The 17,268-nt window shown below is 40.3% G+C and overlaps 1 protein-coding gene across 3 annotated transcripts in view; it reads right to left on the bottom strand.

Moving 5' to 3' along the window:
• CPNE4 (copine 4) overlaps positions 1-17,268 on the bottom strand; it is a 315,588-nt gene that overhangs the window by 111,637 nt on the left and 186,683 nt on the right. For all 3 annotated transcript variants that reach the window (XM_056337705.1, XM_056337704.1, XM_056337706.1), the window contains exon 3: positions 7,961-8,140. In XM_056337705.1, the coding sequence (XP_056193680.1) occupies positions 7,961-8,140 (180 nt within the window). The remainder of the gene's footprint in view (positions 1-7,960; positions 8,141-17,268) is intronic.

Raw genomic sequence — 17,268 nt, forward strand, 5'->3', positions numbered from 1 at the left:
ACTGTCATCTTCTTTGCCGGCACCTCACTGCTTTTAGAGAGAGGATGAATACTATTTAAGCCTTCTTGGGCTGTCCTCCACATTTTTAGAAAGGAATCATTGTGTCACATCTTTCAATCACTACTTTGGTTTTTTGGGGTTTTTTTCATGTTGTGCTCGGCATTGCTTGGATTCAACAACTGAGACAAGTACTTGTGAAATTTCACCTCCAAGTTCAGACTGCTCGGCACTGTACAGCAGTCTGCTTTTCTAAAGCAACAGTTGACTTGAATGAGTTTTTCAGGGCCTCCTAAAGTTACAGCTTTTTTAATTGTTTGCTACAAAAGGTGCTAAAATGCACAGCTTACCTAACCTAAAGAATCTTTTCTCTGAGTTCTGTCCCTTTCTTGACAAGCAATTGCTATCTTGCCAAGCTGGGGCAGAGATTTTAACACACTTAAAATGAATTGACTGTGTTGCAAAATCACTTTTATCCTCCGTACATAGGAAGGAAAGGATTCTGTGAAACGCAAAACTCAGGACATACCCATATGAAAAGCATTTACTAGTTATGACACATGGTCTCTTAAGCTCCCCCCTTCTTGCATAAAAACAATTAAACCCCTTAAAGCACCTTTTTCACAGCTACAAAGTCACCCAAGTGAAGAACTGCAGTACTTTTGCAATATTGCTGTAAGTAGAATGATACAACCAGAGTGGCTTGAGAAATGAGTGGAGATTTAACATTTGTAAAATGTATCTTGAAGCCTGTCAATTACAATATTAATGTGCTCTTAATACAATCCATTCAAGTCAAATACTGAAAGTCTCTGAACACCCACAAATAAAATGATGGACTTTACCGACATTTCACTTGTGTCAGTAAATGACCAATTTAAGCAAGGGCAGCAGAACTGAGGTAGCCCTGGCTCACAGTGTAAAATATCTCTCTTCTTCACACATTCACCTTTAGCTTGTTTTTTGACTAAGCAAGATTTGTACAACTCTGATGTGCTTGTGTCTTTCTATCTATCCTCCAGGAACTTTTGAACCCATCTAATAATTTCCGTGAATGGTGGCAGACAGTCGAAGGTGCATCAAACATGAAGAAAGACCAAACAGTAGGTCTGGTGACCTTGCCAGTGACTTTACTCCACTCTCAAGGAAAAAAAAAAAAAAAAAAAAAAAAGGAAGAAAAAAGTTTTGGGGATGAGTTTACCCCTTCACAGATACCCAGAAATCCCTGCAAGTTCTGATGCGTATGTCCATAATGAAGGATGTTGCAGTCTAACTGCTCACAGAATTCTTGTTTCTTGGTAGAGCAGTTCTATAGCTATAATCATCCTCTTCCTATGTATGATACTTTCTGTACCATGTTCACCACTCTAAGATTTCTTTTGTTCCCTATAGTATTGATCAGCTCACAGCCTATTTACAGCTGAATTATACCTCTCCCTGTCTTTGTTAAAGACCTGTAGCTGAAACCAGTCAATCAAAACAGAACATTGAGAAAAAAAGATATCCCTAACACAAGTGGCAATAATGTTATTACAGGAAATGGCTTATCAATAGCATAAAAGGTCTTTGAATTTAATTAGTACGTAGTGCAGCACCCCTTTTAGAATTATGCATAATAATAACTCATTACAATAGCAAACTAAATTTTAAATTGCTTTTCTAAAGACTGCTACATACAAAAAGATGAAGTATATAAAAACAAAGCAGTACACACTGTACAAATAATTCCATTAAATTTGACTGGCAAGATTCATCTAGAACTGAAAACCTTACAGCTTCAGAGACGATGCTGCAATGGCAAACCAAGAGTTTCCTGGGGATAACTGAGGTGTTTAAATGGTTAGGTAAAGTTAGGGAGAGTGCTGTGTTGATGATTGGCTGTGCTCCGAGTCAGCCCTGGTAGAAAATGACATTCATACCTAATAAAGTACATTATTCATCCTACTAATGAACTGAGCAACTTCATTTGGAGGAGATCAAAGGCCAAGTATTTAAAGGTATTTAGATACCTAAGGAGGCATACAGACATCTAATGAGATTCAGGAATTCAAATACCTTGAAAAAACTGGTCCTATTGTCCTTTGCACCACACAAGCAGTCAACAGTCTATTAAACAAATACTCTTATACAGATTACTTCAATTTAATTAAATTCAAGTGTAATCATGGCTCTTTTTGCCTTTCTCCAATTCAAGAGTAAGGGGATTTGCAATGGCTGAAACTAAACTAATAATCAGTCAGCATTTTCAAGTACATAATCTGCTAATTCCATATACTATTAAAAGCACATGAGAAACAATAATATTACTTACTGAGAAGGAGTGTTTTCAATATAATTTTTACACAAAGACATGCATGAAAAACATTAAATCTCTAAATAATACCTGAAAACGTTCTTGGGAGGAAAAAATTACATCTCTGCAGTTTTCTTTACTTGTGCTACTAGCTGAGCAAGTAAGGGAGTTGTGAATTTAACTATAATTTAACACTTCTGTAAATTAAAGAAACCAAACATAAAATGGAATCACAGATTTGAAAATGATAAAGACCAGCCATGGTAAGTAATGAAATAAAAGCCACGAAGGCTATTCCCAGACTGCAGAGCTGGAATGGTTCACAGCATTTAAGAAATAAGAACTTTACTGGTTCCTATAATTTAATGATGTCGCAGGCATAGCTGAGCAGTAATCAAGAATGTCTGGGCAATTAAAATTTGTTTAGTTCTCATCAGAAAATGATTATTCAATGAAATATTTTTGGTGAGTTTTTAAAGCTCAGGCTGAGACACAAGAAGAAAAGGAGTTCCTAAGCCACCCTCCTGGTACTTAGTTCCTGTGAGGTTAAGAAGTTAACTTTGGCTATTAGAAAGTTTGATCCCTTGATGCGATTTCAATGCTTTGTAAAGTTTATGGAATACAGAACTGAAGAATTCCAACAAGACAGCTTTAGAGAGGCTCATTACACGTGAAGGCACTAACACATAAACAGAAAAGGATTTGGGTTTGGGGTTCTGTTATCCCAGCTGAACCATGAAAATTAGGCTATCAAATTTCTGACAGTACTTGTCCATCTAAAATTCGTTTCTATTGTTTCTGCATGGATAACAAAACCCAGCCCTCTTGACTGAACCCCCCTTCCCCCTAAACAACTATATCCTGCCCTTTGAAACAATCAATCACAGTTTTTGTGAGCAAAAGCCAACAGAAATATAAAACCTCCAGTGATTAGATGAGGGTTCAGTTGGAAGTGATGAGTCTGCGTGAGTGGAGTGCCTGAACATTTTACCTAGGAATGGGGAAGGGGAAAAGGAAAAACAAAAGTGGAAGAGAAGGGGGAGAATTTACTCTGTTAGAGACATCATTTGTAAAGCCAGAATGAAGGATGAACTGATTCATAGCACCTAAAGCAACTATATGAATGCAAGAGGCCACCTTTATATAGTGGTGCCCCAAAATGGCAGTTAAAATATCACTGCTTGCGATTTCACTGCTTATCACTACGAAGATACACGGGTGACTCTGATTGCCAGTGCCTATGCAAAGAACAGCAACTATTTAGAGTGAATCAGAAAGCTAGAAAACTAGTGCGCAGATGCACAGCCTGATGGAGCATCCCAAGCCAGTTCTGTTGCAGTGAAAAGCACAGTGCCAAACCACGCTCCAAAGCATGAGAGCTGTCATCTACAGCAGCAGCTTGAAAAGGCTGCTATTATTCCCTTCCTCCCAAAGCAAGCCCAGCTACAGCTAAGTCATCGCTGCTTGTTTTACTTCTGATTTGCATATTCAGACTTTCTTTTACCACTTGAAGGCTACTACAAGTATTTGTAAATATTTCAACGCTACACAAGAGTGAGGGTTCATTATGCCTCTGCTTTTCTCTGGTCTTGCCAGAGGTAGGCAAGCCCTAGGGACAGGAAGCCATTGCTGTTGAGACAGTGGCAAAGCACTGGGACAAAGCCCAGAGAGGCTATAAAGATCTCCATCCTTGGAGACATTCAAAATGGGACTGGACAAGCCCCTGAGCAATCTGCTCTAACCTGTTTTGAGCAGTAGACTGAACTAGAGACTCCCGAGGTCCCTCCTCGCTTAAATTACTTTACAATTTGAACAGGAAGAGCACACATTCCCAAATGTCTATGCTACCTCCTTGCATGGCATTTCAAGTAAATTGCACTAAACTTTCCCTCCAATTTCAGCTTTCGTTAGGCCCACTTGAAACACACACACTGTTCTGTCACAGTTTAGTCTCTGCTTCCAGCCTCACACAGGTTTCTCAACCTTATCTTCTCAAAGTTATTTCATGTGGAATGAGATTATCCAGACTCAGCCTTGAACTCAAGAATTAACAGATTCTGTCAGAACAAGGTGGTTGCATGCTCAAATTCTGATAAGAAATGTCTTCCACGTAGGAATTCTGTGCACAAATACCTAAAATTAGGGTAAAAACTAGAAATGTTAACTTTCCTAGAATTGATCCACTCTTTCTATAGCAATATTTCTAAACAACGTCAAAGGTAAAACCCAAATAACGTTTCACAAACACATTTGGATAAAGGATGCTTCATGCTCTGTTGCATTTTGAAGAATATCACTGTTAAAAAAAAAAAAAAGGTGTCCCATAATATCACAAATACGTTTCAGATTTGGAATAATCTTTGTGATGTTACAAGCACAACACAGTATAGTTTCCTTGCTTAAGTAGCTACCATATGACTACACAGCTTAATTGTTAAAAAAACAGTATTATTAGATGTTAGTCTTATTCAGTTACTTAGAAATTACCTCTAAAATGAAAAATAGTATCATATTTTAAAAATGCAGAGGTTTTAATTATGTGCCTTAACCTACCATTTAACAACGCCAGTTTATTTAAGTAATACAGCATGGATAGCTTAATTGGTTGGAGTATGGTAGATTCTTTGAGGTAAAGATCCTTAAGAAACTCTATTTTATAAACTACATGCAATTGCAGACCATATTTTAAGATTATGCTACTGATTGAGGAAAATTAGTTTGCACTTCCAAATTGAGCACCTTCTCTAGTATTTTAGGGCTTTTTTGATCTCACTATCATTCCATTTGTTAACATTCTGCAATTCGGCACATTACCGAAGAAGCTGGGAAACTGGAATGTAAAATGAGTCTTTCTGAGTGGAAGGAACAGACTTTCAGTACTTTAAAACAGACCAAAAAATTTCCACAAAAAACCTTGCACTAAACCTTCTCCCCCTCAAACCCTTCAAGAGATAATCTGCTGTTATTTTCTTTGAAAGGGCAACTTTTGAGCATGATGGACAAAAGAAACTACTTTAAGGAAATGTCTCTATTTAGCACATTGACATTTTCTTAATTACACTCAGCAGGTATCTATCCACAACCACTTGTTCTATAATGTGTTTAAATACTGTGGCATATGGAATTCCCCTTGATGCATCTACTCTTCAAATCCAGTTATAACTGACTGCATGCCAGGATGCTGCTAACCACAGTATTTACCAGTAGAGGCACAGAATTGGATTGCCCTGGCAAGAGCAGAAGAAATAAATCTTGCTGAATATCCAGAGGGATGTCACTAGACAGTGTACATTCAGTATCTAACAGCCTACAAGTCACTCCCTTGGGACATAGGTTTATTATACTATAAAGGTTATTAAACTACTACTACCAATACTAATAAAAGTATTAAACTACTAGTAATGACACCTTCTGAAAGAACACATTTCTCCATTGTTCACATCCAACACTCCAAATTTTCAATAAGCTTGTATCTATCAGGTAGGCTACATGTAGGACTTAGATAGATCAGAAGAAACAGAAAACTCACTTTCCTCTGTCAGCTTACTGTATAACCATGCTATCGCCTTCCCCAGCACTTATTATTCCTACTGATTTTGTTTTAGGTAGGAGTATTACATGATTCTGGCAAAAATGCAGGTTTACTACACATCTAAATGATGATCTACAAACAGGTACGGGTAGCAGCGAATCTCTTATAGACCAACTATTACCTAGAAGAGAGCAACAGAAGTTGGCACATTTATGGTGGAGAGGGAACCAGTCTTTCAGACTATGCGTAAAAATCTACAGCCTTCCTACATGTATCAGGTAAGACCTACTTGCAATGGGAAAGTGAATTGATAGGCAGGCACATACTCACACAAAATCATGTTTTATTCAGGCATTCAAGTGAGGCAGAGCAACAAAATCATGTCAAAATTATCTCAAGAAAAGCCACGGCCCTATTACCATTATTTAAAAAATGCAGTAACTACACTGAAGAGTTAAGCTTACGTGTAAACTCCTATTGTACAGCCTGTACTGCAGGATTTTCAATGCTGGATTTCTCATAATGGCTTTGCTTGGACTGCAATTCCAGTGTTAACATTTTTGGGTTTTAAATCAGTTGAGGAATTATGTAAAGTTAAAAAACTAGAGGGGGGGGGGGGGGAAACCCCATCAAAAAAGTCTAAATATGAGATCAGAGTCCTCAAGGCTACAATACTGTGAACAGATTTCACACTGTTATTATTTTTTCTTGGTTACCATTAAAATTACACTGCAACCAACCCAGCTGTGTGCTATTTATAGAGATCAAATCATTATAAAGACATTTATGCTACAGGCAGCAGCAATGACTTTTTTTCCTCCTCCTTTTTCAAGCCAATTAAGCAAGAACACTGTAATAGCTTCTTTCTTTTGTTTCTCATTCTCCTTGGTGTTATAGAATAGCTTATTTTCATTAAGGCCACAAGAAGTCTGTCAAAAAAACCAGACTTTATATGCACTTTAAATATCCTAAATACCAGTATCTTCATGTTGAGCTTTCAATTTAGTAAATACATCTATTTCATATTAATTCTCTCACTGAGAGGACTTTTCTTCTTTCAGTGGCTTTGGGAAGAAAAATAAAGGGATTCATGTGCAGTAAGGCTGAGGGAGCAACAACAAAAGGTGCGAAAATAGGAAACAAAAGCTTTGCAGCACCTTCCATGCCAAGCTACCATGTTCAGGGTACAAATTTACGTGGAAACACCTCAAGGGATAATCTAAATGAAAGCACTGCCTGTCTCATCACACGAGCTACCACAGAATGGAGAGCAAATTCACACTCAGCTCAGTGAAACTGAGACCATCCTTGGCATTGCCATTATGGACAGAGCCAAGATCTGTGTTATGAGATCCTGCATAACAAGAAGTCTGCCAGTCAGAAATAAACTGTGATACCTGGGACACTGTAGTGTGCTACCAGTCAACAATACAGGATTTCACTGCAGACCTGGCTCTGACAAGCTCTAGATATTGATCCTGTGGGTAGGACTCATCACCCTTAAATTTAGTCATCTAAAAAGTTAGGTATCTACTCTAAGCCAGCTGTCTAGACCCTCTTTGATATCTGATGAGGAAAGACAAGCATCTCCTCAAGGCAATTTATTGTAATCTATGATGGGTGTTCAGGTGGGATGAATCAACTCTTGGAACTGTCTGTTTCTCTCCACTGAACTAAAGATGGAAATCAGAAGAGTAACTTAATCTAGACACCTAACTTTTGAATGACTGAGAGTCAGGGAAATGAATCCAACCCTATCACTCTATTTGCCACATCAGCAGGCACGACTTCCTGTGAAAAAAAGTGTATTTGTAAGCATTCCTCAGACTTGGAACTTGCTTTAAATCCCATAAAATGTTAGGAACAGTAACTATCTCCCAAATCAGTCTAATGAACCTGGTCTCTTACTGCACAAGGCCAAACACTGACACTCAGTTTCCTACAACACTGTCTGACTTGAAGCTATACTACAGTAGTAAATCAAACCAGTATAAGTTTTTAATTATTCTGTTCAAAGTACTGATTAATAATTTTGTCATGAATGACAAATCTCACCCACCAGCCATTTAACAAAGCGATATATTTCAGATACATACAAAAGATGAATGACAAGGGGCAAAAATGGCAGCGATACCTACCTGTCCAAGAGTGCACTCCATGCCACCAAGAAAATCTGCTTCCTTCAGCCCATTGTGATTGCTGCTAATGTCATGGACTTCAAAACGCAACCTCTGCACCTCTTCAAAATAGAAGTCCACCGTGAACAGCTTGGAGAAAATGGGATTTATACAGGTTCGAATCACTTCTGTCCTGTCAACCTGCCAAACAGAAAAGAGGTCATATGAGTGGTTTCTTTTTCTACCAGTGACGGAATACAACGAGCTCCTCAAATACAGTTTGCTCATTTATCAGGACTGACATCTGTGACTGTGGCCATGAACACTACTATTTGTATGGGCAGCTGCTTCCATGTTTGTGCAGGGCTGGCCACATGCACAAGGTAAGGCCAGCTTCCCTGGTCTCTCCCTTCTAACAAGTCTTTTGGTAGACATTGGTAGGAATATGGGGCACAGTCTGCAGCCTCCTCTGCAGGGTGAGCAATGACTGCTCCCCATTGGGTGTACTAGATCAGTTAGGTGTCAGAGTCAGGAGCTGCACATAGGCAAAATGAACATCTTGTGCTAGACTAATAGCTGGGAAATCAACTATAGAATAACTACAGAATTTACATCTCCAGCAGCACCCATCCATCACTACAGAACAGCAGAGCAATACAGTTTTTTTCAAATTAAATGGAAAAGCAAGCAAATCCCCCAGTAATTACTCATTTTAGACAACTTGCATGATTAAGGAGAGGAGAATTAGATCCACAGCAAACAACTTTTCTTAAAAATATATCTATTTTTCCACGTCGCTAACTTGCATTACAAGAATTTGATGGGTTATACGCTACTTATCCTACTTATCCCTACCTCTGAGCCTTACAACTGCTAAAGAAACACCATCAAATCAAAATTGCTATTTATTCAAGAAAGTATTCATAGAATACTTTCCAGTTCTCCCAAAACGTAGTACTTGGTTTTTGAAGTAGGCTTTTGCTGCTTTTCATTATGATGCATTATTGGTGACAGCATAAGCAATGAAGCGATTTCCTTTTTTCCACTCTCTTTGCTCTGGCACAGAAACCCCCCCCTAATAATTCTGTGAGATTAAAGGAACTGATCCTAAAATGAAGTAGGACTTGGGCACATCAGTCACTAGACAGGAGGTAGCTGGTGTGCCATGGAACAGACAAATCAAATTGCTCAGAGGAAGAGTGATGAGATCCTTTGCCTGATTCCTGATCAGGAACATCTGTTGTGCAAAAAATGACAGCCACTTGCTTCACTTTTCAGGGTTTGTAATGCATTAGCCTTACTTGTAGTTATCGGCAAGGACACAAAGAGTCAAGCAAATCAAAAGCAGAGGGGAAAAAATGAGCATTTCCTGGTAGCACATACTTATTTTAGTGCTCATCAAAGATGTCAGATTGACAACTCTAACAGCTGAAAACTTTTAGCTAATCACCAAACAGATGCTACCAGTCATTGAACAGATGCAAACCAGTGTTGCCATTGCTGTCTTCTCACACAGCTGTGTCAATGTGCTTTGACTATGCCAAGACAAGACTGTCACAAGAAGGAAAGCAGCCTTACTTACGAATTCAATTCTTAATCTCTTTGCTTAGACTAGCTAAAAATGATGGTTCTGGTAACAGTGATGCAAAGCATGAGAATAACGTAAGTGGGAAAGGATATCGGCTACCTTCATTCAGGTCCTTAGCCTATCTCAAAATTTTTTTGATCTCCTCTTGCAATCAATGTGACTTGAAATCACCATTACTGCTAAAACATGAAATATTCCTTATGTCAGATGACCAGTCATTTAAATAGGATCTCCATGAGATCTAAGTGGAAAGTGATTTATTCCAACCACTTGCAGAAGAATGGTCACCTCATGAAATAGTGCATCAGCAGATCCAATAATCAACACATTTAAATGATCAGTTTGAAGTCTTTCTTGATAGCCATAGCAATCTCCTAAACTCATTCCTTGTAAGTATATAAAGTGTTAATTTAATGGTGTCATTTTAATTGCTTCATTGGTACAGCAGATGTCCTCAGGCAGTAACTGAATTTTCTCTGTTTACCGTTTCTCCTCATCTCTACCCTGCTGCTGGAATGTGGGGAAAGGGTTCTCCATTGCAAAATGCAGCAGGATCTACACTTGTGCTCAACACAGGTTAAATATGTGACTACTCAAAGGAGTAAAGTGCCTGAAAATGGAGGCACAGGTCTGCACACAGGGATGTTAAGAATTTCAGTCTCACATAGCAGTAAGACACTTGGCTTTTTCCAGCCTGTGACTGACTGACATTCTTTCATTGACAGACACGGTATTGAAATACAACCATTTCACTGAATTTCCCCAGTCTTCCCACATTATTGAAATAATGCATCAATCCAGCACGTCAAAGCATGGGATTGCATGGAAAAATCTATGTCAAAAGAAGCAATGCCAGCAGCTACACAAGCAATACACAATTCTTCAGCAGCATGCTGTTATCATTAGCCTTAGTGTACCTTGTCTCCCATCTGCTTTGTCAGTGTATTTCAGCTGCCCTGTTCTTTGGCTAGAAAGTCTGGCAGGTCTTCAGCAAGGGAAGCCCAGCTCCATTCCCTTGCTTTGACTACTGTGCAGCAGTGCTAAGCACTGATAACCAGCTTGAGTGACTCATGACAAAGCAGCAGTGGTGAACAGAACAGTTCAATAAATTCAGTAACTCTCACAGAAGACTCTAGGTTAAGAGATGCTATATAAACACAAGATATAATCTCCATTTGACTTCTGCCACTTATTAGAGGCTGTTCTTTCTCAGGTATTCCTGCTTTCATAGTCAACTGCAAAGCCTTAACACTCTCTTTAGAAATGCTGGATGAGTGTGAAACCTTAATGAAAACTGGTGAGAATACTATTGCTAGGTGCAGTTCCATGCCACTAATCATCAAGGAGGTCATGATCTACAGTGCCGCAGACACTTAAAAAAAAAAAAAAAGGCTGACTTGTCATTGGCCACAACAACTTATCCAATACCTGCGGGATCCATTTCATGTCATCCATGCGTCATGTTCCATACATACTAACCTGAAACGCAGGTCCATAGCAGTCTGACACAATGTTGACCCCATGCTGTATGTCCTTAATCCTGTCACCCAAAATCAGTAACAGTACTTCTACTTGCATGGACGATGAAGGCTCAAACACTTAAAGAAAACACTATTTAGCTTTGCCTAGCCTCACCAACTGAACATTCAGAGTTAGAACTTCTCAGCTTGAACGAGCTCCCAAACACAAAGAAGGACACCAGCAACCACATAAAACTTCCATTACTTTTGGGAAGACAGCTTTTGAGACCAACAACAGCATGTTATAAGCAAGTAGAACTTACACTTTGGGTCTTGTTACAGAAAACACCAAACTCTTGGGCAACCTAATCCTGAAGGCAGGTAGATTTCTCAACAGGACGTGGACAGGGGTCATGCCCACAGCTTTAGGATTTGCTGATGCCTGACATATGAGCCATCTGTTATTTCTAGACTTTGCTAGAACAAGGAATTTCTCCAATCTATTAAAGCAAAACTAATTTTCAAAAGAAACAATTGACAGCTACATGCATCTTTGGGCCGTGTCAACAGTTAAAGATGACCTTAAAAAGATCAGTGCTTCAGCTGACACCACAATCTGAACATCTGTTTTGTGGTACAGCTTTACCTGCACTTTCCCTTCAAGGACAATTTATACAGAGAATAGGACTTGCATCTTCACCTCCTGGGACGGAATCACGCTGCTTTCCCTCTTCATCTCTTTAGGCCCTTGTCACTCCACAGAAGGTGGCACCCTGCTGAGCAGCCAGGATTACTTGGCAGGCCCATCTGGATGCAGCCACCCTGTGAGCTTCCCCTTGGGGAACTGTGAATGACATACAAACACCAAAGCAGGCCTCCACAGTGTAAAGCATCATCTCAACAGCAAAAATTAAAATACAGTGAAGAAAAGGTCTGCTTGCTTTGGACTTTCTGAATCCTCTTGTGAAACCCAGAGGAAGCTGGAAGCTGGGTTTGAAAGTTTTCTTCTCTCTGTGCTGCTCACTGTGGATGGACAGTTAGTAGAAATGTTTGCCTCCTTTCCTGTCGGCCCACCATCACTGCCGAAGAACTGCAAAGCCACCCTTACAGTCAGATAGCGTCAAATCAAAGGAAGCTCAAAAGACAGACGAACAGATACTAAAATTCAGCCTTCTTATGCAGTCTGCATGATTCATCTGTGAGCTTATGAAAAGCAGTGAGCTTTGTGGAACTGTGATAAACACGGTAATTTCAGTGAGGAAACAATTCTTCATCCTAGCTAAAATTTCACTGACAAAGAAGTAATTCAATGGTTAAAGTACAGACTGAGGATCTCCTCCACATCTTCCACCATTAGCTGAAAAGTGAGGGTGAGGAAAAACAACCAGCCTGAGAGGGATTTTTTTCTTCTTCTTCTATCAAATTTAAATGAAGTATAAGCTATTACATATATATGTATGAACAAGGATTGGGTAGGAGCTTACTGTCACCTTGTAGCTCAGGCTTTCAAATGATCATAACCACAGCTTTGTCAGCATGCCTTTGGGAACCAAGGAAACAGAGAATTACCTACAGGACCTAAAGCTCTGCATCTCAAGACCATGCTTTAGCATTTAGCACAGATCAGCTGTGTGGAGAACTCAAGTGTCTCACACAGATAACTGGTACCTGCTCTCCACTCTGTTTCCAGCAAACACGTAACTAGCACAAAAGCAACATATTTTCAGTGGATGTTACTTGACATCTTTGAGGTGAGAGCAGCCAAGAGTGAAAGGACTGTGGAGAATTCACTGTCTTCTCAACAAAAGGACAATTATTTTGGGGAAATTTTAATCAGGCTCATGAAATACCATGGAAATGATATATTCAATAATGATACAGCTGTCTCATGAACTGAGGAAAATCTTTGGTCTACAGAACTATGGTCTGAAAATTCATCCTGCTGCTGCATTTCCTGTAAAAAAATAGTTGGAAAACCATAAATATGCAAATTCTATTAAATAGAGAGCAGGTGCTGCTATTCAGCCCAAAGCATGTTTTTTTGTGGCTGTTACGTTTTTAGCAAGTTCTTAGTTCAACAAATAAACCCACTGTTCCCTATACATTTTACAGCCCAACAATGAAAAACCAACAGTCTGTATTTTCAGTAGAAGTCATTATAAAATGCTGACTAAATCTATACGAATCACATTTGTCAGCTGAGATGACAAAAAGTACAGAAGCAAAGGGTAGCATTGTTTTTAGGTCATCTGAATTTTAACAAGACTGAAAATTTCCATGATACACTACCTTACGTGAAAATTTGACACCAAGCAGAAAGCAATTTACACTTTGCTTGGTGACTCCTGAGGAAGTTACTAATAATTATTTTTATTATTAAAAGTGCTTTCACACCATCACATCTCTATCCCACAAATGAAAAGTCATTGCAAACGTCACCATAATTTATAGCCCTTGTTTTCAGTTTAATTGATGATTAAAAACAGTGAAAACAAACCCGTAAACCAAGTCTTTAACTCTTTTTAGGCTGTAAAGCTCAAAGCTAAGCACAATCTTGCCAATGTTGGCAAAAACCTTTTGCCCACAGGTTGGCTGGAAGAGAAGCATTTAATTCCTGGAAATTATGGGCTTTATGGAAATTATCTGCAAGTAGTTTCTTTTATTTATGTGACATAAATATTAGATAGCTTGTAAACCTCCCAGTCACAACCATGAAGATCTGCTTCCAAGCGCTGTAAAGACAAATACATAGAAACAGCCCAGGCTTTAAGGGGTTCCAGTCTGAACAACTGGAATTACAGTACAACAAGCATTATTATTTCTTAGTTGAAAAGTTCTTCATTAAGAAAGCCCAGTTGTCTGTTCAGGGCCACTGACTGTCCTCTGCTTAATTACTTTTACTGTCTCAGTTACTTTCCATTGTTCTGAAGCACGAAGCAGATAATTTATAATATATACTATGTATAAAGTCTTTGAAAAGTTCCTGGATGGAGTTAGCCTTATATGCTTGAAAAGACGAGAGAAATATGATTGTTGATAAGTATTTGCATGTAGTTTCTCTCATCTACTCAGTAACAAAATATGATACAGTTAAGTAGCCTCTGCACAGATGGGCACTCAATATTTGCACTTTAAGACTTACACCGATCCTTGGCAGACTCCCAGCAACTACAGATTTATGTCTACATCCAAGCAACTCCCAGCTCTCACAGTTAGAAAACCTGCAAAAATCTGTGGGTGCAATAACCGCTAACTACTAGTGGCAGGCAAATCTTGGTAACGTTGTTCACAAGCTGAACAGGGAGATCGTTTCAGCTGGGGTGGGAAAGAGTGATGCTCAGTCCCCAGTGTGAAGAAAGCAGGACCTAAACCGGTTGGGAACCCTTGTGCCAAGGGAAACCCCAGTCTCCTGGAACAAAAGGCATCTCTGGGGAAGCTACAACTCCCCTTTAGCTTTAGGACCATGTGCAGTTGTCATCATCAACCTCCTTGGTAAGTCTAAGCTTTCTAGGTTGCATAAAGATACTGGAAAGTATAAAAAGGTATCCCTCCTACTCTCACTGTCGTTTAGGAAAGCTCAAATATGTGAGAAAAAAGTGCAAGTGCTCAACTAATGCATTAATGCATCGTCACCCTGTCCCTGAATGCACTAGATACCTGCTTTGTTTCACTTTCTTCTCCTGTGGGAAGAAAGACACTCATTTCTTTCAAATAGTTCTGGGAGTCAGAGGACACCCAGTCTTCTCAGCCTCGTGTCAGGAAAACCACATCTTTCGGGCTGGAGTGGGAACCCTTAGTCACTGTACGGACTGCAATGAAAGCAAACAGATTAAAATTGTTACTTTCTTGGGAAGACTTTCATGTAATCCCCTCGGATCTCTAATTGCTTTCCTGATAACATTGCTGATGGAACCCCATCTGCATTTGTCAGTGCTGGCAGACCTGTTGTGCCCTGATTCTGTGACAGTTTTAGCTGGATGATGCTGACACAATCTGAGTGGATTCTCACCCACTATTTCTTACCAACAACAGTTTTTAAAAAGCCCTCCCAAATAACAAAATAAAACCAACACATTCTTTATAAAACAAAAGAACTGATAAGCTCAACCGGCCTAAGGCCAAAGCACCTAGCACATGTGGTTAACCACAGGGGATGAGCCCTGCTTGTTGTGTCCCTGTAAGAACAGAGATGGTCAGGCATTTTCCAGGGAAAGAGCACATCACTGGAACATCAGCTTAGGCTGAACAAGAAGTTTGGAGGCTTTGTCGGCCACAGAGGTTTGATGAAACTTTTGCCTGGAAGGCTTTGAAAACAACCCTGCTGCTTGTCCTGGACATCAGAGGCTCAGACCAAGGTCTCTGCTTCATCTGATTCAGACCAGAAACACTGACTTTGGTCCCTTGCACCACTGGGGACCATCTTAGCCACCAGGCTACTGGCTATTTCACGCGGCTCCCTCTGCATTCTCCATCAATTATAAAACACTCACTGTCCCAGAGAAGCAGACTGCAACCGCATCCATGAACGCAGTGCCACAGGGCTGGTGGCGGGGGAGCGCCGGCCAACCCCCAGCACCGGTGTCAGTCCCACCACACGGTGCTTAAGGCCAGGAAGGGCCACCAGGAGCCCGGCACAGCAGTGCCTCTGGCTCACACCGTGCTCCTGTACAGCGGAGCCCCAGCTGCCAAATGTACGCACACACCGCAGCGGCTAATCCCCGGCCTGGCCTGGCCTCTGGAGCTAGTCACTGTCTCACCTGGCTGCGGGCGCTGCGCTGACTCTTCCTCTGCTGGCTCGTTACGGGGAAGCACCGAAGGGCAGAGGGGTCGCTGAGCTGCTGAATTGAGACCAGCTCCCCGAGGAAGCTCCTCTCCTGCAGAGGGGGAAACTCCAGACTGTGCCATCTGCAAAGGCTTTCACTTACTGCCTGGCCAGTCCAGGCTCAGGGATGGCAAGGAAAACGTGTGCCAATTTTAATTTGCCTCCTGTGAATTAGGATTTGGCATAAAACATGGAACAGCAAAGAACTCCAGCCCTAAAATTTTAACTGAGGACAAACATGAACACTGCAGCTTCTCTGAGCCTAATTGCAGCACTTCTTCAGTAGGTAAAAACTGTAAAACACGAGGCTTTTTCCTATCTGTTGACCTTGGGTTATAAAGGACAATACTCCTTGCACCAGCTGCTGCACTGTGAATATTCAAGCCAGTTTTGAAGAGCCAGCTGCAGTGAACCTGAAAAGCACAATGTCTCTTTATAGAGTACATCATTAACACAGCATAAATTAAGGTCTTTCCAATGAAAAATGATTAAGAGGACTGAACACTGAGGGGACCATGATAACACAGTGAGATAGCACTACCTGTTTTTTCTAGAAGATATTTTACATTTTCTTACATTTAATATGGAACACTTGTAATTTTGAATTTTTGTGTTTAATATTTTGAGTCCTGCTAGAGATCAGAAGAAGTCTGAAGGGAGACCATCGCTTCAGGTAAGCATAAAAGACTGAAGCAACTTCTTTACAAGCAAACTGAACTTCCTGCAAAGCAGCACAAGGATTTTATCTGACCTGGAGCCTCAAGGGTGGGCTCCCCTGGGTGCTCAGGCATCACTTTGGTCCCTGCTATCACTGCCCTGTGTAGTCTCATGCCTCAGCATAGAGGATTGTGCAAGCTCTTTCATCTGTATTCCTGCTTAAATCACAAAGTTGTCTTCATAATTAGCTATGAGGTATCACTCAGAATGACCTAACACAATACCCTCTCAGGCATCCAAAAATATAGGCTTGCATTGCCGAATAACTAGTTGCTTTAAAGCCTTGACTTTTAAAACAAATTTTATTATTTTTTCTAACTTGAGGTACACACAGTACTTTGGAGCATAGTATCAATCTGTGAGACGGAGCCAGCACTCCAAAACAGGAGCTACCACTCAGTGTAAATGGTATGCTAGACCTTTGATGCTCTTCATCAGCTGAGGGAAGGTTGTGGCTCCATCTTCCTATAGGAGCCTCCATGTTGATGACATGCTGTGATCATAGTGTCATTAACACAAGATTTTCCAAAGGTGCCTGGGGACCCCTCCCTTTTAACCTCCAAAATCTGTTTGCTCCCCTCCCAGAAGTGCTTTGAGCAGATTTCTGTTCAAAGTGAATTGCCATTCTCCCTCTGATTCTACTGCCAGTTGCCATATACAGCAAATTACAGCAGCTCAAGAGCTACCTTTCTGCATTAACACCTGGCCAAAATGGATGAGCATGACTTGAAGTTTAAAAAAA

This window comes from Falco biarmicus, chromosome 4 (genome assembly GCF_023638135.1).
Source record: "Falco biarmicus isolate bFalBia1 chromosome 4, bFalBia1.pri, whole genome shotgun sequence".
In the NCBI taxonomy this organism is placed as follows: domain Eukaryota; kingdom Metazoa; phylum Chordata; class Aves; order Falconiformes; family Falconidae; genus Falco; species Falco biarmicus.